Source organism: Diadema antillarum, unplaced genomic scaffold (genome assembly GCF_040938485.1).
Source record: "Diadema antillarum isolate AM-2024a unplaced genomic scaffold, OU_Dant_1.0 seq00002334_RagTag, whole genome shotgun sequence".
Lineage (NCBI taxonomy): Eukaryota > Metazoa > Echinodermata > Echinoidea > Diadematoida > Diadematidae > Diadema > Diadema antillarum.
The window spans coordinates 92,769-116,361 of NW_027272951.1; the positions used below are offsets into that span (position 1 = coordinate 92,769).

The 23,593-nt window shown below is 38.4% G+C and overlaps 1 protein-coding gene across 2 annotated transcripts; it reads left to right on the top strand.

The window, feature by feature from the left end:
* The first annotated feature begins 246 nt into the window (after positions 1 to 246).
* LOC139714603 (mothers against decapentaplegic homolog 3-like) lies at positions 247 to 22,221 on the top strand. Of its 2 annotated transcripts, XM_071626281.1 has the most exons (4): positions 247 to 941; positions 9,988 to 10,047; positions 17,459 to 17,652; positions 22,021 to 22,221. In XM_071626281.1, the coding sequence occupies exons 1-4, from the start codon at positions 742 to 744 to the stop codon at positions 22,089 to 22,091; spliced, it is 525 nt and encodes a 174-aa protein (XP_071482382.1). In that variant the 5' UTR covers positions 247 to 741; the 3' UTR covers positions 22,092 to 22,221. The 2 variants fall into 2 exon arrangements, with proteins under 2 accessions (XP_071482382.1, XP_071482383.1); XM_071626282.1 differs by lacking the exon at positions 9,988 to 10,047.
* Positions 22,222 to 23,593: the final 1,372 nt, after the last annotated feature.

Sequence of the window (23,593 nt, forward strand, 5' to 3'; positions counted from 1 at the left end):
TACAGTTATACCAATATATCAGTTGTTTCTGTTCAGGTTCTAATGCATCAGAAAATACATAGTAAAAGTCTATGATTTCAAAAAAGAACACAGATAACTTATCTATAGGAGCAGCACATCACAGAAAATATAGAACTATGTTATTCACCCATTTTCTGCGCATTCTCATGAATTTCACGAAGAGGTGAACAGTCCATGTTATGATGATTCGGATAGGTAGGTATACATTACATATGGAGGGAGTGAGTGGTGACTCAAATCTCACACACGTTCTGCAGGGCTTTCCTTCGTGGTGGGCTAGAGACGGCGTACTCGCAGTGTAAATACTGCAAGGACGTGAGGAAAACCGGAAAACGTCTGATTTATTTAATCATCTAGTGTGCAGAAATCAATACTGTGACCCTATTCTATCTCACTTTCCTCTCTAGAGCATCTACGAATTCTCAGCTCTGCCTAAATTTGTGTTGAGTAATGCAGCTTACGTCTCGTAAGCGGAAAAGATCTGCACACTTCATTGGACGCACGCTGACCTCCTACGCCGCGCATCCTTTTTTGCAGGCTCTTGAGCTTGACCTGGCGTCGCGCATTTGGAAGGTCTGTAAAATTTTTGCGAAAATATTGCATCTTTTCCAGTTATTATCAACAATCCTACTGTCTGTCGCTAGCATCTAATTCAGCAGCAATTGCTGTTGGATACGCCGGTAAATTTCGGGCCACAGCCGTGCGAGACAGGTTGCGAAAATGAGCACACTGAGCTTGCCATTCACTCCTCCCATCGTCAAGAGACTACTTGGGTGGAAGAAGGATGACTCGGAAGACAAGTGGTCAGAAAAGGCAGTCAAAAGTCTAGTGAAAAAATTGAAGAAATCCGGATGCCTTGAAGAACTGGAAAAGGCTGTGACAACGCAGAACAGCCAAACTAAATGTATCACGATCCATAGGTAAGACAAGACGTAGTCTAGAAGTTGTAACAGTTAGACACTGACTGGGTATTAAAATTTTATATGTAAATCTAACGTTAGATGAGTGAGAAGGATCAAGTTCATGTTTTCTGGTTTTTAACAATATGTGTAACACAGTAAACTTTCTACACATTCATTTTACTGATGGATCCCAATATTTGTTGTCATAATGACCTCCCGTTGGACCACCCGTGCCAAAATTTGACAGTCCGCAAAAGCATACCTGGTACAGTGTTCACGTGCAGCTAGTGTACTGAAAAACTGTCTTATGTAACATAGGTTTCTGCTATGGGATGTTTCCTACCTGGGATAGGGTGCATGTTGTAGCCTAACTGGTGGTCGAATTTTTGTTGGCATTATGGTCGAATTACTGGTATGGGTGACTTGCTTTAATAAGTGGTACATTGTAATTTGTAGATATGTGGATCATTGGATTGCTTTCATTTGTGCAGACCTGTAAAATATGGGCGCTAAAGTACTTTCGTATCCACGTGGATATCTTGAATTCTACCAAACCAAATTGCACAAAAATTACATGATATTTCTAGATCTTTCCACTGATCTAGAACTATAGATCACTCACATGAATTTGATGCAAATCGGCTGTCAGAAAGCATCAATATCGACGTCAGCTTTCAAGTCACTGCTCAAAACAAACTCAACTCTTCACGAGAATGCAGCATGAGCCTATGATGGGTGCATAACCATAATCTAGAACTGAAGTTCAATAGACATCTAATGTGTGAACGGACGCAACGCAGGAGCTAAAATCAAGGTGCGATGATCATGACAAGTTGAAAGAAGTTGGTTATTGTGTATGTCTGTCAGTCAGTCAGTCTGTGATCTTGTGTGATCTAGGGATCTGTATTTCTCATTTGACTTTATTCAACTTGTCATGAATCATTTTGTCAATTTATTTTTTGATTTTATTTCAAGTTGCCTGAAAGATTTGTCACGTAATATTAGACAGTTAACTTCAGTTTCAGATTGTACAGGCAGTGTTTGCTATTGTGGCTTGCGAAAAGTGAGTTGTTTTGAGCGACAACTTACACTTGTATTATAAGTGCACGTATACACAATGACGGGGACTCCCTGCATGATTATGCAATACATTGTAAAAATCAAACTGAATTCATCATACCATTTACCTTGCTGGTGCATATAATGTATTCATGCATACTTGAAAAGTTATGTGTATTCTATCTGGACTTACAAATGTAAGTTGTAGACATTTTTCTTTTTAATCTAGTTCCCTACTAACCTAGATCTAATTCTACTTCTATGCACTTCATATTGAGTCTAGCACTTGTAACAGATGGTCAGTGAAGCTGCGCATGATGTGTGTTATGTGTTAGAGGTCGCAGAAAGCCAAGAATACTGCAGTATTACTCTGTAAACCTGCCACACATACAGTTTACTGCTGTAGTTCCTCAATCGGCAACAGATTACAAGTAGACCATCCATCTATCATGAATCAGCCATGTGTCTAGCTGTACAAATCACTAACCAAGCTATAGACTAATTTGATTTAGTAACATGCCTGGCTCATTGCATAACCCATTGAAAGTGTTTTTTATCTTCTTTGGAAACCTACCAGTTATGGCCATCATAAGTTACAGTGCTCTGAAGGTGGATTCATCTCTGTGGATCATATAGTTAAATATATGTGGGATTTATGGGACAGAATTTATTTGTTAAGTCAACAATGATCAGCAGTTTAGGAAATCATTGAAGAACATACACAGTACGCTGAACTAATCTTCCATAACAATACAGTAAACAGTATTCCGTGATAGATTATGTTTGGACACTCTCAAGGATTCGTGATTATCATGCAGCTTCATCAAATCACATTTTCTTGCTAGTTACAAATTAATCTTCAGCCATGATTTTTTATTGTATTTTTTTTTTTTGTAGCTCAACATAGAGTACTACATTGTATATGTACAACTTGTACATATCAATGTGTGATTTGTTGGCTGCTCTAAAAATACCATTCTATCATTATTCGAGTACTTTTCATTTATCATTTGTCTAACAAGAAAAAAAAAAAGAATCTCCCGTGGGAGAGGAAAGAAAATATATGCTGTCCATGGATAAATGTATTCCAAGAAAGTGTTCCACTATCTCATGTTCGTGTATGCTGACTATTAGTTTGATAACCTGTGTAATGTAAGGCTTTGCACCTTGAACCAGACACTCCCACTGATAAGATCAATTGGAACTTTTTGAATAGGCATAAAATCATTTGCATTCTGTTTGAAAGCATCCCAAAGATAACGAGAAGTTTAGACTGCAGTAGATGGGGATGGTGTAGATGGCTCTCCTGTACTGTAGATGGTGAGTGGAATCTCATGGGGATAAGTGAGCTTGACTTTGTAGTTTGTACCAGTTATTCTATTCTTATCTTTATTTATTTTTTTTTTACTCTACTTTCTAATTCTGAATATGAGACTATTTATATCATTTTTGTTTTGTTCCCTGGGGCGGGGGGCTGAATGTACAGAATAGGGTCATGTATCGGCAAACTGCAGGTTGCATGTACAATGTACTTTAGTACGAAAACAAACAAACAAACTGACAAGTTCTTTTTGATCACAGATTCTGCTGCATAGTATTTGTAAGACTATGCAAGTGGGTTTGTTATTTCGAGTAAAACCTTTAGATATTTGTAATAGAATATTTTTAGATTTCTTGTATTTTTTTTTTTTTTGAGGGGGGGGGGAGGGGGTGGCAATACAAATAAAAGTTTTGCAAAAGGCCAATTAGTGGCCAAATATACAATTGCACACAGCCTTCAAATAAAGAATAAACACCAATAAAAAATTATGTAAACGTGTAGTAATGGTGAAACTAGTAATGATTAAGTTATGGTAATGAAGAAGGCTGTATATTTTTATTTATTTTGATAATGATTACAAAAAACCTTTGGCTACTGTCAAACAGATTTTAGTGTTCATTTTAGTCCTTCTCTGCCATGCTTACTAAATGATCCCACCCAGTATTACACACCAGGACGTACTGTGTGAAATTGAAACACTTGATGTGTTACTGCATAATAAACTTGCAATAGACGTGATAATTAGGTGTAATGATACAGTCATGATTCAACTGATGTTGTATGATAGTGCTGTTCATTGTGTATAACGATCAGGCTGATGCTGGCAGTGGCTGTAATGTTCCTGACATTGTCAATATATTATACCAAACTATGTTTACCTGTCATCAACATCCGGGACTGCACCCCCAGATTTTTTATTGAATGTTTGTAATTGGATTTTCTGTACAACTATCCCGGAGCCTTCATTCAGGAGTTGTATGCAGTATAAACCCATATTGTACACATAGGGTACCTGCATTCTGCTACAGGGTTGTCACCTTGTAAAATGGTATGATCTGCACTACAGGTTGGCGATGCCCAGATTCCATTTCCCTCCAGTCAAAAGCTGGGGCTTCTCAACTGCATACTGTTAGTGAACTTTAAAACACTTTTAGTGGCACAATGTCAAAAAGACAGCAACCTTCTGTGCCAACAGGTTATTGATTTGCAATGATAGTACTTATATAAAACTACAGTGAAATGTCAATGTATAAAACCAAATTCCTTTTGATGATTACTGCAAACTCTGATTTCTCCAACTTTCCATGAATGTGAACGATGCTATTCGGTGAATGCATTGACACACATGCTTCACGACTTACATTCCCAAACTCTTAATAGAGCTACATTGTGTATTGCATTGTTGAGTTGTAACATCTGTTGAATAGTTCCTGTATGATTGTAGGTGACCTACAAGTGGACCCTTGTATTGATATCACTAGCTATTAAATGCAAAACAACATACATGTATTTCCCATATTTTGCCACACCTTCAGGGGCATACATTTATTTACGGAGAAAGATATTTTAAATAGAATGGCCATTACAAACATTAGTCGGGATGCCCATGGAAGTTTTCACTTCAATTTAAAAGATTTTAACATAGGGCTACATCAGGCAAGTGAACGAAGAAAGTAGTTTCTCGTCTGGATTCTCTGACAGGCGATGAGGGAGGTATTGTATACTTTACTTTTTGATATCGTACTATTTTTTTGTCTGAAGCCGCTGCATACATGTACATCACAACATGTGTAATTGCAACCTGGCATAAGGCGCTACACTGTAGCATAGTTTTTTACTGCCACTTATAAGGATTATTAAACATTAAATACAACCAAGAATACTTGCATCTGAGTCTCCAAAGTCGGATAAACTGAATATTTACCATTTTTGCACTTCCTACACACTCAAGCTTACCGCCAGCGGTCTACGCACGACCAGTCAGTACCCAAGATGCCACACACTGACCAATAGGATCACTCCCTTGTTACTCACGAGGTATGTCAGGGTGGGGGGGGGGGAGGGGGCTAAATCCAAGTCTTCAGACACGTTTCTGTTCTTTTGAAAGTCGGAAAATCATGGCGCAGAAAAATACAAATTTTTTGCCTTTCCTTTGATCATTTAGCTTCCAAATTTCAGCACAAAATAGATAAAACATCAAATTACAAAATGATGTCAAAAACAGAAATTTGATGCTTTTGATCCATTTTGATGATTTGACTTCAAACTCGATTTTCTCTGCTCGGCCGTCAGCGACTTACAAACCCTTTTGTTGTGGATGGTCACATACAATATACATTACAGCAGGCGCCCAATACTTAAACAAGCAAGTACGATTCATTTCACTTGCCCAATAATGAGTTGTAGGTGTAATTGGCATAGGGCAAGCATAGTATGTTTGTTGGACCCTGCTTGGGAAGCACGAGAGAGGCTCTGGTTATGGGTGTGTAGGGTTTTGACCTGTTGTAGTTACATGTATGCTGACCCCTTGAATCAGTGAAAGTGCATACTTATGTGCTTTGTCGAGTTAAGCACATTACGTTAACATGGGATGTATTTATTTTGGGGGCAACTTGAAAAAAACAAACAACCCACCCAGTTGTACATTAGTTGAAAGCACTTACGTACATTATGTAAATGTCCATGCATCTACAATAATTTTTTAAAGAAGAATCAATAATGTGAATCTCTTTGACTTTTGCATAATATAAACTGGATCTTGTTTCTTGTTTGAGAGTCTTGTGGTAGCCTTTTTTTTTTTTTTGGGGGGGGGGTCTACCTTAACTTTTTTTTTGACATGACTCCACTGCACTTCTTGACAGGATGTGCCACATGTTTTGTTAATTTCCAGATGAATATTGTTGACATTTGCTGCATGTACGTAACCGCCCACTTCAATTCCTGTTATTTTTCCCCTGTTCAAAAGGGAAAATATAATTTATTAGAATGCTGATGCAGAGAGTTCTGATCCTAGGGTCACTCCTGTACATCTTCTCATACAGTAGATGCCATCTCTCATTTTCTCATATGTTCTAGCTCCTCTTTCTTGTCTCTTTCTTGTTTTGTTTTGTCTAGTGTTGATTAAGTCAGTCTTAGTTGAGCTGCCTTGAAAGCAACTTGTGTACTTCATTATTTGTTTATAGTGTGCAAACTTTTTAGATTTTCATCAAACTTGGCAGACAGCATCCCTTGAGTGATTAAGATCTTACTTTGTTCAAATTGACACCATACTCTTCCAGGGAAGAGGGTAGGGGAAGGGAGTGGTAGTGGTAGTGGTAGTGGTAGTGGTAGTGGGAGTGGCAGGGAGCCCAAAAGCATCCAAATTTAGGAATCTTTAAAATGTCTGCCGTAGAACAAGAAGTGATAGAACAAGAATTGATAGAGCTTACAAATTGTAGTTAGAGCCATGAGAAAGTACATTGGGGACTGAATTTTTATTTTGATTTTAAATGGCAAATGGACCCAATCTTCGTATTTTTAGCTTCTTGAATACCCGGGCTGGATTTTTGCCAAACTTGCCAGGTAATGTCCCGAGGGTGATAGGACCTTAATTTGTTCAAATGGGTACCATGTCCCCTCCCCATGGGGTCCCCAAGGTGCCCCCAAAGCCCCCCAAATAAAAATAAAAAAAGAAGAAATCTTCAAAAATCTTCTATTCGTGAACCAGAAGTGGTAGAGTTTATAGTTCTGCTATGAGTGAGTACATTGGTGACTGTAGATTCATTGATTCATGACAAATCCCCTCAGGACTGGGGGTGGGGGGGGGGGGGGGCAAGTTGGGGCTCAATTTTCACATTTTCATAGCCTTCTTTTTGAAAATGCATGGTCAAATGTTCACCTTTCTTGGCAGGCATTGTCGCTAGGATGGTAGAATGCACCATGCCCCAATTCGAGAGGACCCCAAGGGATCCAGAAACCTTAAATTACTGAGGTTTAGCATCATATCGATACTTTTTTCTTGCTATGTGAAGTGTCATTGATTCTGCTTCCCGTCAGAGATTTTTTGTTTGTTTGTTTGATGATGATCATATACAGGTTGTAAAAACCTGAAAGCAGCATGCTTGTCAAAGACAAGGAATGCCAGTGCCTTAATGAGCAACTTAAAGAAATTGAATAATTCATAACAAAATATAGGCCTACGGCTCAAGAGACACATGATCAAAAAGCGACCAAAAGGTTTAATGAATTTGTGTCATTTCCTGTGTCATTTCCTCAGCCCCCATAGATTGACTCAATGGCCCGAATTTACGAAGGTGGTACAATTGAAACCATGGTTTAAACCATGGACAATTTGTATGGAGCGCCAAGTGTCGCATGGCCTATTTCGTTACGAAATCAGTTATTTCATCGACAAAATGATAATTTCATAACGAAATGACAACATTTCGTCAACGAAATGACTGACTTCGTAACAAAATAGGCCATGCGACACTTGGCACTCCATACAAATTGTCCATGGTTTAAACCATGGTTTCAATTGTACCACCTTTGTGAATTCAGGCCATAGTGAATATGTGTTGTTGATTGTTGGCTTTTCAAAACATATTTTTTATTTTTTATTATTATTATCATTGTTTTTGAATGGGACATTACTGGGTAATATCACAAACAAAACAGCAATGTTGTTCAGCAAGGTATTTTTGACCTCCCAAGTTGTCACCTGGAGTGGTGTTGTTTCCCAGTCTAAGTAAGGAAGTGGCATCAGTACAGGAAACATGAACTCACTGTTTTTCAAAGAGGGCCTTTACACAACCAAGTGCACATGTTTCTGGTCATAACAGGTACAGTGTATAGTACATGCCCACTGTGGTGCGTGTTGAGTGTGTTGGCAGTAACAAATGCAGGTCTATGAGCAGTGTAGGACCTAATGACATTTGATGTACCTTACAATACATTGTAGACCCGGTACAGTGTATACCATGTATGTCTTCCGAAATGAGTGGTGTGTTTACACTCTATGTACATATGTAATTCATTTTCATGTACCTAATATGCACTGTCCAGTCTTAGAAAGAAAGAAAGAAAGAAGGAAAGGAAGAAAGAAAAGTCATAACATGAGAACATTAATGACATAGCATTCCAGTCATGCCCATTAGTCTGACCAGAGACTAGTTGTGTGGGTTGGAGCAGTCAGTAAGAGGTGTGTATTTGCAGCAGTACCGGTAGTTTTTAAAGTAATTTACAGTTTTGTACTTGGGAACTTAGGCCTTTTGGTGTAGGTGGGGTATATTTTCAATTGGAATATCGCTCCTGTCATGTGAAAATTTGCTACGCTGCAATATCTGTTTGCGTCTAGATACTGGGATATCATGGAAGAAATGAGCATTTGAATCTTCCAGATCAAGATGCTGATCTCAATGTGTGTACTTTGGCCTGTTAGTATGTGACTATAAACAGTTTATAATGTCCAACTTTTGATCGATATGGTGTGCAAGTGTTTGTATGCTACACATGTATAACTTTAAAAAAAAATCTGAAACTTATGGGCGGAGACATGTGTAGTTGAAATACATGTATCCATTGAAAAGTATAAACATTTAATGGTAATGCATACTTTTAAAATTATTTTGCCTTTAAGATATTTTGCTCTGACATGTAAACAAATCTTCTTGAACAAAGAAGTAGATTTCATTGTGCACTATCAAGAAATCTGTTTCCTTTTTGGTTATTGCCAAAAAACAAGGCAAAATCAATTGCTGCCAGAGATTTTTGTGCAAAGGACATGTAATACCAGTGGTCATGTGATGCCAAGTTGAAGTTTATCTGATCTGTAAAACACATTTGTAGTTTGTGATATTTGTTTGCTTTGATTGATTTTATGTAATGTTTTTGTTTTATTTCACTTTTTTTTTTGGATGGTTTTTCATCGCCCTTAACCCGCTGCTCATTGATTTTTCTTTGGTGTACTCATGCCCATGTCACACCACAACAGAAATTAACATTGGGTAACAGGTGGAGACCAGTATCTTTCTGAGGACTTGATGATGTTGAGATAGATAAACGTGTGTGTTACTTGCAGCATTTCATTTCAGACCCTTCTCTTCCTCCTTTTCAAGTGAAATCTAAAGATAACATTTCCTCAGGTAGAATTTGAAATTAAAGGTACACTAATATCTGTGGTCACCATCAAGGTTTGGCAGTGTCTTGGTGCCATGTACTGGAAGGAGTGAATTTGGAGCGGCCAAGATAAGAGGAACCTTAATCCAATAACAGCACTCTATCGTCTGTATGGTCCATTGTACATTGCATTTCACAGACAATATATGGAAATTGAGAGCCTGTTTTGATACATTGCATCTGTTGATCTTACAATGCTTGAGTTAGTTAACAAACATTTTACAGAAGTCTAGCATGAGAGTATTAAAGGCATTCATAATTATAGTTATGCATATTAAGAATGCTCTTTCATATTTGCCATAAAAAGTTTTGAATGCCGTTGAACTTTTCTGTTTTGTACTTGTATAATAGATATTGATTTAAACATTTTGCATGTCCTTGTACCTAAATGACCAGTAATTTTTATCCAAATGTCAATGTCCAGATGGAAGATTTTTTTTTCCCTTGAAATTGGGACTTGAGGATTTTTTTTTTTTTGCTTTACCCACATGTTCTTTTTCTTTCTTGACTTGATTCTCATGCTTTCAGATCTTCAATTGTGACGAGTGGAGCACAATTTATACCACACCCTTCCCATCCCAAAGCTGCGTAAGTCAAATTTAGGGCATCTTGCGTGTTATGATCATTTTCATTTTTTTTTTTTTTGTTATGGATAAGGCATTGTCCGTGTATGTTTATAGTGTTCCTATGTTTTCAATTTGAGTTTGAAAGCGGTTTATCTTTTCATTTGTTGCACTGTGACCTTTGTGAATTGTTCATTTTGAGTTCAATGCATGTTTCTGCACCAAATGTGCATGCAGCATTACCAATATCATGCAAATGTACACTTCCCACAGACAAAAAAAAGAGAGTAAAAAAACACACATTTATAGCATTTGGTCAGTTTCTTCCTCACATGCATTACTTATCAGGCTAGAAATGTTTGAGATAGAATTGATATGACATACTTTTTGAATGCATGGCAAAGAACAAACCTCATTGCTCCCATTTCTCATGTCTGCATCGTTCACCCCTTTTCCCCCGTACTTGGACATTCCAAGGGGAGAATTGTGCAGTCTCTTCTTGTCTCCCAGATCCCTAAATCTCCCGAGTTCCTGGCATCACACAACTGAAGAAGAATACGCGATACTGTTTTCCAGCAAACATGAAAGAAAGAAAGACAAAAGAAAAAGATATTATTCTAGTCTTGTTTCATTGTTTTAGATGTACCCATTACAACCTCTTTATGTGCATCTCAGCTACTTTCCCTACCCCTTTCTATACTTCCCATAGCAAGGAGATGGTATGAATCTTTGTAACCTCTTTAACTTGCATCATAGTTGTGTCCACCCGGCCTTCTATTATGAGAAAAATTACCTCCCATTTCATGACGTAGGATTTCTACAGTCCTTGATATATAATTGGCTTTTATAGATACCAATGTGTGTGTCATTATTTCATTTGTTTCTTTTATGTGTACATGATTAAAGATGAATAAAAACACAGCTACTAAGATTTAAAAAGCTTCACATTTTGCCAAGTTGTTGCTGCGATGTGTTTAGTAGGATGCAAATCCTTGAACCTGCTTGCCAGACATAACCAGCATTTTTGTGTCTGTCCAGTGAAATGTGTAGGTACACTTTACCTATCCAATTTGACTACCTTAAATGAACCTTTAATGAATAATGCTGTTTGCAGGTAGTTTATGGGGGGGGGGGGGGTGGAGAATAAAAATGGATAGAGAAATAGCTTGATGTCGAGATGAAGAGAGTTCTGTTCATTTTATTAAATGTAATGCGTTTTTATCAAAGGCTGCTGAAAATGCATTTGATATGGGAATATGGTACCTTTATATTCCTCAACCCTAAGTTTTCTGTGATAAACTTAGTCTTACTCTTTACTGTTATTAGTGGTACAGTGATTGCATTAGAAGTTATAATAATAATGATTATATCATGATAAGTATTATCTTAATCATGCACCTATTTATATACATTGTATGGGGTGGGGGGGGGGGTGCACAAGATCTCTACATGGCCAAATGTTTCTATTATGTATATCATTAGTAGTACAGCTTTATCTTTTTTCATTTTTTTTAAAATCATGGTGATATGGGAGTGATTGAGGCCAAAAGGTGATGGTAATAGGACTCACTGCACCTGTTTAGTGGTTGTGGAGGGATGGTAGAATGGCTGAATACAGAATAGGCCCTCAGTTAATTGTGCTCGTTCCACTCTGTCGCAGCTGAAGCTCTGTATGAGAACACCAACATAAATAAAAACAGTAGAACTGTCAATTACCAAATGATGATGTTTATTGACATTTCCAGTTACCCTTGACATACTCATTCATTTTTATGGTATAATTAGCTGAACCTGCCAAGCCTTTTCACCAGCATTCAGTAATTATCCATTCAAACTTGACCTATAGTTACATAGTTAGCAAGCCCACTCAAGTGTGGCAATGTTGTACCTCAGTCCATTGGGAAGGCCTTCGTTACACGGAACAGATAAGGGGGGATTAGATAATCTCCATTCATTGACGATTAGTTTCAAGACATGCGTGCACAATCAACAAAGGAAGCACCCCAGTGTGCATCATGATCTGTAAACAAAACGCAGTAAGGGTTAAAAGGAGGAGGGGGGGTGGGGGAGGATACATGTGTTTAGTTGCAGATAGGCAATGTTATTAATGCAAAAATAAGACATGATACATTAGTATGCAATTGACATATTTATATATGTATGCATACTATGTACACCAGATATTTCTAGGTTGTTTGTTTTTTTTTTTTCCTTTTACTAGATGTTTGTTTATCTACAAGTGGCTGGGCATAACAATAACTTCTGTGCACATCTTATGCTACTTTCTAAATCCAACACCCTTCCCATGTTGGTGATCACGCAAACCACACACTGTGTGCTAATGCATGATACAAGTATTTGTAGCATCTCATTTGGGTGTGGTCGTGTATAAAAAAAACCCCACAAAAACACAGGATTATAAAAAAGAAATTTCATAATCATGCGTTGTACATGTATCTACAACTGTATAGCAAATTCCTGATTAGGTTTTTCTGTAAATGTTTATAAAAATAAATGGATTGTAAAGAGAATACAAAAGTTGTATGATCAATGTGGCGTGGGTTGTGCTGCATTGGGCTTTTTCTTTGTGTTCATCACGCCAAGTCTTGATGATGACTTGTTTTACTTGAGACAAGTATCATTGTGGCATATTGCAATATAGGATGCACATTTGAAAATGCATTCATCATAGATCCTGCACATTCTTTTTCACTTGGAAGATGTGCCATTGAATTGCTCATTCCCTTCCAATTTTACCTTTGCAGTCTGAATATTTATTTTAAAAAGAAAAAAAAAAACATCATAAAAAAATATACCCAATGAGCTTACTCTTCACTTCATTCCTGTTCCTACACTCTTGTACCGCTATACATACAATGTACTTGTACATGTGACCAGTTATAGTGTATTATTTAGAGGTGAGTTTGTGTTGTTCATTGTCTAACCCTTTAGGATCATTCTAGTGTTGCCCTTTGTTCATTTGTGTACAGTTTTACAGATATATGTTTTGTTCTTCAATCTTTACTATGAACAAGGGAATGTCTATTTACCTTTCCCTTGTGTGATATACCCGCTGTAAAAGTATGGCCTTTCTAGTTGATCATGAGAAATTTACAGTTTATGTCCAATGGTTGAACATTTAAATGTTTCTTATTATGATGGGATTTGGAAATATGAGAGAGAGAGACAGAGAGAGAGATAGAGAATGTTTGTTTTATGTGTGTGTACATGCCTATATTGTATGTACAAGTACACTGTATCTACACCTTGTACCATATGTGAGTATACTGGTATTATGTGTGTTTGAGAATGTGTAATGAGGCATGCTCTTGTGTCCATGTTTGTGCCTTGCTGATTTACAGTATCTGTGTAGGGGCATCTGTAGTCGTGGATATTGCGAAGGGCACTCTATAATTACAGTGTATATTACATTCATAATTCCAGTCAGTTGTCACTGATAATTTGTCATCCCATAAACGTGAAATGAGGCAGTAGTTTTCAGTATGGAAATATATTCGACAGTGGGTATAATGTACCATAGGCCCTACATCATAGGCCCTACACCGCCACGTTAGTTTTTGTTCGAAGCAAAGGGTGCTAAAAAGTAACCATTACTCTTTCTGATACTGATGTCTAGCTATGAAAATCCCAACATGATATGACCTACTAACCATGTGTTTTATAAATTTCCTTTTCATCATACAAGTTTGCATTTTTTTTCTACTGATTAGATTGAAAGATCATTCAATTTATTTGTCACTGTGCTCCTGTTTGTCATAAGAGTTTAAAGGTCATCTAATATGTTCCTGTAGCTGTACCAGGCTAGTGCATTTCTGTAGAAGCGATACTGAACTGTCTTTAAAAGAAAACAAAAATTGTAATGGGCCAGAAACACTTGTATTGTAATCAGTATGTCAACAATGTCAACTGAAGGCATCAGGAAATTAACTGAATAGTACATTTGTACATAAGTCACAAGGTATTCAGTGTAGTTGCTTTGTCATATTGGAGAACCTGTTGGGGCCAAGTGATGATGAACTCCCAGTAGTTGGATAACAATACCAAAAGTTCTACGTGCTTGGGTTACAAATGCCTGCTCTTGGTCCCCCAGGTTTGTCTTCCATCCACTACTTGTAGCTTCATGCCTGGCAGGAGCACCTTGATAAACTGATATACCATGTGAAGGTCACTTCACATGGGGCAAACTACCCACCCAATTCTTTCACTGTAAGTAATGGATACGTGCTTGATGATGAATACTGACTGCTCAGTAGTGTCTGGACTGGTTTCTTGGAAGAAATAGAAATATTGAGGTTTCAAGAGCCAACCTTTGAAGTGGGTAGGAGTATTAAAGAAAATACAAACAACCAACCAAACCATCAAAACAACAGCAGCCCAAAAACAAAAAACAAAACCCAGACAAAATAGATACACTTGACTCAGGCCAAAATTTTTCTCTGCTACAGTCATCAATGCTGGAAGAAACTAGATTTCATACTGGACTAAACTTTTTTTTCATTTCTCTTTATTTACCTGGTATGAAGATGTGCAGCAGGTTTGTACAAGATGTGTAGGCCTACAAAAAGGACCGTAATGTCTATAGAGCTTGGCCTTTTCTTCCCTATGATTTCAAGGCTTCATACTCAAGTTGTGCTTTTTTTACTGTTGTTGTTGGGGTTTTTTTTTTCGCAGTAAGATTATATGATGCTGTGCATTTTGAGGAGCAACCATAGTCATTAAATTTATTCAGATAGGAATGATTCTGAGTAACTTTGGAATGTTTGCTCAGGTTTATTCCCTTCTGACTTCGAAAAGGAGGAAAGACAATGTAGTAATCTGTGGTATCCATATTTGCCACTTGGAGAGAAGTTGTTTTCACTGACTCTCTTGTTGACTTCCAAGAACTGGAGACAAGAACTGCGCACATGTCATCACACTGTATTATTTTTTTGTGTAATGACTTCACTATTCTATTGAAGACATGGAATCGCTGTTGACATTGTCGTTTACCTAGCTTGGAACAACAGCATCACTGTTGATCACTCCAGTCATTGAGAAAAATAGAAGATTAGACACCATGATCATATTTTATTGCTAGTTTGTTGGATCCTACTTGATCACAGCAGCAGTGAATTATTGATAGAAGCTGTACAGTGGTGAATATGACAGTAGCAGACGTTAGTCTGAAACCACGTCTGTGATTTTCACTCAGAGAAGATACCATCCCATAGTCTGTTTGTAAATTCTGCTCTGTTTATGTAATTCACGTTAGACATAATATGTTTTTAACTACGACAGATATTAAAAACCTGACAACCATATTCATAGGATGTATAATGCTGCATAATATAAGTACCACATTGCAAAAAAAAAAAAAAAAGGGGGAAAAAATAGTCATCGATGGGGGAAAATGAAGAATAGCAGTCAAAATCTCATACCCAGTATGTCAGTGGATACTTGTACAAAGTACGTATAGTATGTGGGTTGACAAACAAGCAGATCATGTATGATTTGATGCATTTAGTTGTTAGGAGGCCAAGTAGGATAGGGCTATACAATACTAGCTGCTGGTTCATTGTACAGTAACCCTGTTTTGAAACAGAAAGTGAATTTTAACCCCCATCAGAGGAGGATGAGAACCCTGCGTACAGATTCATATCGCTGCCACAGATGCCTCTTTGGTATCCCCCACTCCCTAGCCCCAGTCACATTGTGTCACACAAGACATACTGTACACACACACACACACACATGGTTCTGCATGGCTGAGGTGGGTATTTCAGGGCTGTTGCAGATACATCGATGACTGCTGAATGCCAAACAGATGTGGAACTTGCATGCAAAGTGCATGAAGGCATGTGGCCTACCTGACTTGGTGTGGATGTTCCCTGTCATGGCATTCCATGTTTGCCATCTTTCACAGCTGTTTCTCACATGTTGCCCATTTGCGGTAGTACTCACCACTGAGGCTGTAAGTTAGTGCACCACCAGAAAGCATTGTACACCTGTCGTCCAGCTTGAGCCATATTTGGGAGCGGACAAGCTTGTGCCCACATTTGTCTACAGATTAGACCGTTTCTGTGATGCATTACAATTCATATCTATGTCTCTTTTCCTGCAGCCTTGTAACGAACCATTTTATCCACCTGCTCCTGTCCAGTTAAGTTCCATATATGCAGGAACTCACCTAGCATTCATTAGTGGTTGCTAGGTAGGACAAGCCTCTGGCCAGCTTTGGGTTTAGTTGTTAAGGCATTCTTTTGTGATGACAGCATGCATAGAATTTGAATAAAGACAAGTTACAGAAACGGTCTATTGGATGTGTATCTATAGAAAATGAAATTTGAAGAGAAATGACACACAAGTCCGTAAGTCGATATACGGTTTAGATACTGTGTGGTGTGCATGTTCATTCAAGTTTTGATATGATACAGTGTATTTCACCATGTAGGGCCTACAATGTATATCCACATATATGTGGGTACGGCAGTAGTACATCATTTAGCTTTCTTGTGCAGACCCCAAAATAATTGTATTATATTAAAGAACGTGATAAGACAACTTAGAATGATTGCCATTTCTCCTCCATTGTTCACAATTAACAGAAGAAGTGTATCCATGATGTTTGATACACAATTGCACATACCCACACACATCACCCACACCGTAGTGTGTGCACATACATTGTAATCAAAGAAGCCAGTATTGACTTATGGTGTCGGTGTACATGTACACATTTAAAAGTGTAATGCATCTTGGCTAATGTGTGATAAGAAGCAGATAAAGGGTATTTTCTCAAGAGAGCATCTTCTCTCAAACACCTGTCTTCCAGTTCGATAGTTGATCCTCCAGAAAACAGTTGTAGCAACGAGTATTGTATAAAGGAATGCACGCTCATGATTGCTTGCTTTTGGTATTGCACATTGTAAATTATTTATTCATGAGTTTTGATATAAATAATTTAGTATGCAGTATGAGCACTTACAATCTTCAAGCTTTGATACCAGAGTAGCATGCACACGTGTATCACATTTACATCAGTGCATTTTAGGTCTGGTCGATGAATTGTACTGATATACGAGTATCATATGAAGAAATATTTAAGATTTATGACCAGTTTTTGCACTTGTGGATAAAGGCATTTGTGATGTCTGTGATGCACAGTGAGTATTACTGTGTATATAACTGTTGGTATGGATTCTGTTGCACAAGATATATTCTTCTCTGTATTAAATTGTCAAGGGCATCTTGGCTGCCAGCTCAGCACTATCATGCATTTATTTATTGTTGCCATTTTTAAAAATCAATATCAGCTTTTAAAAGTACTTTGTATTGATGTCCGGTAGTGTTGAGGTCGCGTAACAAATTTGTAAGCGGTATTAAGATTCTACTGTCCCTTTGTACCACTTTCCGTCTCATTTTCCGTTCCCAACCAGGTCACTTGATGGCAGGCTTCAGGTGTCGCACCGAAAGGGGCTTCCCCACGTCATCTACTGCAGACTGTGGCGGTGGCCCGACCTTCAGAGCCACCACGAGCTGAAGGCCTTGGAGAACTGCGAGTATGCATTCCACCTGAAGAGGGAGGAGGTCTGCGTCAACCCGTACCACTACGCTCGGGTGGAGACCCCAGGTACGACAGCTGCCATGCTCAGTGATCTGATATTGTCCAAGATTGGCTTTTTTGTTTTGTTTTGTTTTATTTTGTTTTTATGCCATAGCAAGTGTCATTGAATTTGAACCACCAAGTTCAGGGTAAAATCTCAGCATTCAGAAAAAAAAAAAGATACAAATCATATCAACCATGAACACTCATTAGGAGGTAACAAAGAGTAAAAGAAATTTAGTGTTTTCAAAACATGGTCTCTCTTTTGACATGAATAGTGCTCGCAAGGTCTATACGAATGCTCTTGAATACACTTGTTCTTTAGTGAGGAAATGAGAGATGGAATCTACAAGAAAATGGCATTGTGGATGGGAGTGGTCTAATACTTTGAGGCGGAGAATGATGGCATGGTTTGCCGAGACTGAACTGATCTCTGCCATCCCTGTTCCCAGTTATGGTTGGGTCTACCTGCCTTCTTAAATGGAGGCAGCCTCTTTGATCCACAGGGAGCACCTTGAAGCATCTGATGCTGCTCTGGTGATGTTCACTTGCCACTGGTCAGTAGTGGTTTGAGTTGTTCTTTTCTCAAGCCTTGATACAATTGTTCTCATTGTCATGAAGAGCCATATAGTGTTTGGCAAAAAGGTAATGAGCTGCTCAGTACTGTACTGTCAGTAATATCCTCATCCATCGTTCTCTGAGCAGCGATATTAATCAAGATGTCCAAAGCTGGTGAGATTTTGACGATACTCTCTGTCGAAGAACTGGGCAAGCTTTTCAAGCAAAGTCCATAGATGGACATACGGTATGTATCAGAGAGCTGCCAAGCGGGTTTGGTGCAAAGAAAGTTGCATCACACATTTCAGTCTCTATACCTCCCTCCATCATGAAGTCAAAGCTCTTTGATAGTGGAACACATTGCAGGAATTGTTAATAGGACTGTCTGTTCTTCAGCCTTAACAATGTCCTTCAGCCCTAGTATGGCACTTCATATCTGTAAAGTGTCTTGTTTTGGTCACTCTGGTTACTTTGGGCTGACCAACTTCACCGTGTACCTTTGGTATTTTATGCTACACCAGGTTGCCATGATGTAAATTAAAAAGATTCTGAACAACGTACAGTACTTCTTCCCTCAGCAGAAAGAAATTGCTTCTTGAGAGACCTTTACCCATGGTCAGTTGGCTTCTTTACTGTAGTACTCTGATTGGTCATTACCGGTCAACCAATTTCATAGAATAAAATGTGATGGAAAAAGAAACCAGTTTGTGAAGTAGTTCATTTATCATCAGACATCTCGTGTGTTGGAATCTTAAGGCCAAACAAGAAGTTAACTGGTCATAAAAATACAGTCTGCAGACAGTTTTATTGCCTCATAGCCATGTTGATGATGTGTCATGTTAGGAATTCATTTCATGGCTGCAGACAAATTATCACATGGCCTATCCAGCAGGCTTTGTACTTGCCCTGTATTCAATGAACCATTAACCTATCCTCCCCGTGTTTTGAAGGACTCGTTCTGTCACTTGACATTTGTGGGCAAGGTGGCGTTGTAAATTACATGAACAGAGCATCTTTGGATATATTTCTTGTTCTGATAGTTTTCTAAATTTAGAGCTATCTACATCACTTGCTTAAAAGAGGAAAGACTTCTGTTTTGTATTTCCTGGTTGGCTTGCTGCTCAGGCCTGTACGCATCTCAAAATTCCTGTTTTGGTTGCCGTTTGATCGTTGCCGAGCGAAAGATCCTTGGCAACAGGTCACAGTTAATGCCCAACAAAAGATAAGATGATCCAGCTATTGTGTGGTTGTCAAATCAATTAAGGAAAGCTGTCACAACAAGTTTGGCAGGGGCATAGCTGAGCAAATATTTGTCAGGTGCAAATGGCCAGATCATTCGCAGGGTGAATGTTCCCTTATTTTATACTGGTGGCATTTACCACTGACAACTACGCAATTAGCAGTGACTCATTGCAGTTGACTGTAGAAAGAGAAAAAAAAAATCGGTGGCATGCACTCGATATTTTGGGCCAAATGACGGCAAAAGAAGGAGATGTGATAACTGTTTGACATGACAATGATGACGGAGAGGCGAGTTTGAGAAGTATGCAATGTGAAGGAAGCTGATGCTAATGCTGCTACTCCTTTAGTATTACACCTGCTTACCAATTGCTGGATAACAGGAAATTTCATTTCCCTCCCCCCATCACTACCCCATCCCAACTACTCGGAGGAGTTGAAGAGTTTTCACAGTGTCCATATTTACTCTCTTCTTTCATCACTTCACTGGATATTTGTGACTAATGATTACAAGGTATACTTAGAGCTGTGGTAAGTATGCTGTGTGTGTCTGTTTTTTTTTTTTTTTTTCAAACGGTATATTCAAATGATGAAGCAGATGTATACCAAGTTTGTTTGGATGTTGTTGTTAATTGCTTATCAAGTATCAATTTATCCTTTTGGATGATTTCATTTTAAGATGAGAAATAAGCTGCCGTATTCTCAATGTGTGCAAATACACCAAGAATCACATGGCAAATAAACATGGATAACAGAGGAAGGTACATGTTATCCCTCATCTTACAAAATAAAAGTCATACTCAAAGGCTAGCAGAGGGAGAGGGATTTTTTTTTTTCCAGCAAGTATCTCCAGAATACACTTCAACTGTATATGTCTGCATGTTGCACACATTTTATTACATGAGTCCTCATGAGAGTGTAATATAAAAGTACAAAAATAAATGCACAATTTAAGTTTTTCTTTAGTGATATATTTGATACTAGTTTAAAAAACACTTCATTGTGTACAAAGTGCAAATTTATGCAAGTGTTGTCGAAATTTGACGGAATTTCTCAATGCAAACTGTAATAACTGAATTCCCCTATCTAACATCACCTTGCCTTATAGTGAAACACGCATGGCAAGAGATTGGGCTCTCGTATATTATGTAAGAGGATTCTTTGGTAGGAAGCTCTCGCTCCTAATGCATCAAAGTTTAATTTATGAAATAAAATTGAAATGAAGTTTTTTGTGTTTACAATGGCATATAACAGTCTCACTCAAATCTAGTCAAGTAAATGAAAAGATTTTTTTTTCAATTAATTCTCAACCTGTATATTAAACTTTCTTAACTCACTGTCAGCTACTAGTGCATAATGTAGGCTCTGTTATTGCTATTTCATACTGAAACAGAAAAAAAAAACACCGGTACCAAAACCTGCCCTGTATATGTTTCTATCATCCAGGATGGGGCTATTGACTATAAATGTCATTTCTGTAACTGTAGACTTCCCTCTGCACACAATCACAGCTCTTTCTCCTGCCTCTGTAGTGGTCAGAGTGTAGGTTTCTCAACAACAGGAAGTAGCGAATTATGCTCTAATCACAGAATGTGCAGGAATTATCAAATTTTGGATAGCGGAATGCTTCCGAACATCATAATTTCTTTAAAATCAGGAAGTGACCAGATTGTGTCAACAAGAAGGTTGTCTCTCTTTCTTTTTTCTGTTTTTTTTTTCTATTTTTTTTTTGGTACATCATTTAGCTGTGTGCCTCTGAAATTGAGATGTTTGGTTGATAATTTACCTTTCAAGAGGATGTGATGGAGCTTGGGAAAGGTTACCAGGTTATCAGACTTTGATAAAAGTCCCCGCAGAGAATAAATTTTAGCACATGACTTTCAGCATGCTGGCATGAAGTTTGCATTGTGCATCCAGATTGGTCATTCCATGACGCAATTGAGTGAGTGAGGATGAGAGAGAGAGAGAGAGAGAGAGAGAGAGAAAGAAGTTCAGTGAAGTGTGGCTACATCTATGTTCTTAAGAGCTGGTGGAAGACTGCCAACAACTTGAAAGGAACCTGATATATTTTAGTATTTTATGATTGGTAGCAGTTCCTATGATTGACCTTATATTAGTGCAACTGCATTGTGTCAACATTTATTGTTGCTGCAGCATCGGTCAGGTGTGATGATTGAGACCCATCTTATGCAGCATAATGAATCGCTTCTTCACCATTGTAGGTACACTACATACATTTATATGTATTGATCACTATTTATTGTCACAACTGATCAATCAAATCCTCATACTTATCTCAAAACACACATTGTATTGTAGCAGAGTAAGCTATGATCTATGTACGTACTGAGTTGAATGCCAGGTATACTGTACCTATGTTGTGAAGGATGTGATTGTAGGGAGACCTTCAATGTGTTGGCCTGCGTGCTGTTAATCATATGTTTGTATAAACTAATGATGATGAGCTGAAGAAATTTTCTTGCATAGTGTTTATGCCAGATGCTCTGCTGCAGAGCAGAACTTAGTAAGATCTGTTGGGATGTGATGATTTAACACCTTGTCTTGTCTTTTTCTTAACCCTCTGGTATTTTGTCACAGTGCTTCCTCCAGTGCTTGTTCCTAGGCAGACGGATGTGCCCACAGACCTTCACGCCCGCTGCCAACTCTAGACGAACTCACCAACACAGTACCAGATAATGCCATCTACCAGGCCGGCATGGAGACGCAAAGTCCACACGTCCTCCCACCAGGTGAGCAGGTGTCAAGAACCCCTTGCCATTAAGATTCCAATCAATCAATGAATCACATTCGAGGTGCTGGGAAAGGATCACAGCGAGATGGGAGTCGGGCTCGTTGATACTCAGCGCATTAATCACTGGGGTCACCCACAGTGTGCCTCGATAGATATTTGTGTCGGAAACATACTCTGCGGTGCACTCATAAGATCGCCTGTTGTAATCCAATGGGTAGCAGTTTATCGCGGAACATGGCTTAAAAATTCTTCAGGGAGAGCCAAAGTAAGGATGATTTCATTGATTGAATGTGCTCAGGAAATGGAAGAAGTGCTTGGTTTAAACCGTGAGTAAAGTCTGCGAGTACATGAGTGTTAAGCCTTGTGTGATAATTACGGTAACATGCCTTGTATATAATGCTCTTTGCCAAAGTGTCGAAGGACTCTTCAACAGTTTCCCGGTGGTTAACCCCTCACATGCTCTACTTGTGTTATTTGCGTAATGGTGGAGCTCCATGGGCATGCTTTCTTGCAATCAGCATTAAAGTCGTTGTGTTTACCTGTTGATTTTTGCCAACTTTGGGAGCCCAAGTTGGTGCCCAAGTTCAACTTTTTCAGCTTCTTCTTAAAAACCCTGCAATGGATTTTTACCAATCTTGGCAGGTAGCATCCCTAGGATGATAGAATATGACTGTAAAAATGGGCACCATGTCCCACTTTGGTACCCCAAAACCCCAAGGAACCCAGAACCCCAAATTAGAGAATCTTTTAAAACCATCCATAAAACCAGAAATACTCTGCGTAAAAGCAATGTACATTATTGATGGTACTTAAACTTGCTTTTGGCAGATCAAGGGTAGACCCCTGAAGGGCCTGAACCAAATTAGAGCCCAGTTTTCACATTCTGATCTTGTTTTTGAATACACGGTGAGATTTTCTACGTATTTGGCAGTTATTATTGCCAGTGTGATAGAATACACAAACAGACACATGCCTTTCTGGAGGTCCCCCAAACTCCTCAAGTTTGCCTGTTCTCCTTGGGTAATAGTCTGCAAGAATGTAGGGAAGGTAAACTTGTAATACGCTTGCAGGTGAGCATGACTCCCCAGGGTCTTTTTTAAAACCATGTAACATTTGTATCATATCACCTGGCTATTGATAATGTTATTGGGGAAAATGACGATCACTTGCATGCATTTATAAGAGAAATAGATGCGGAAGTGTATGAAAAAGTTGTGAGACTGAGTATGAAAGCTTTATGTGCAGTATGGAAAGCTGTGTTTGCTGTACGGAGATTTTAATATAAAGTGCCATATGAGTGGTGAATCTAAAGCTCTCCACAGATATTCTTTGAATTGCCTCATACATGTATGGTTACATGTTATTATTTATTCGACCAGGTTAAAGGCATAGGATACATATCATAAACGTGATAAACAT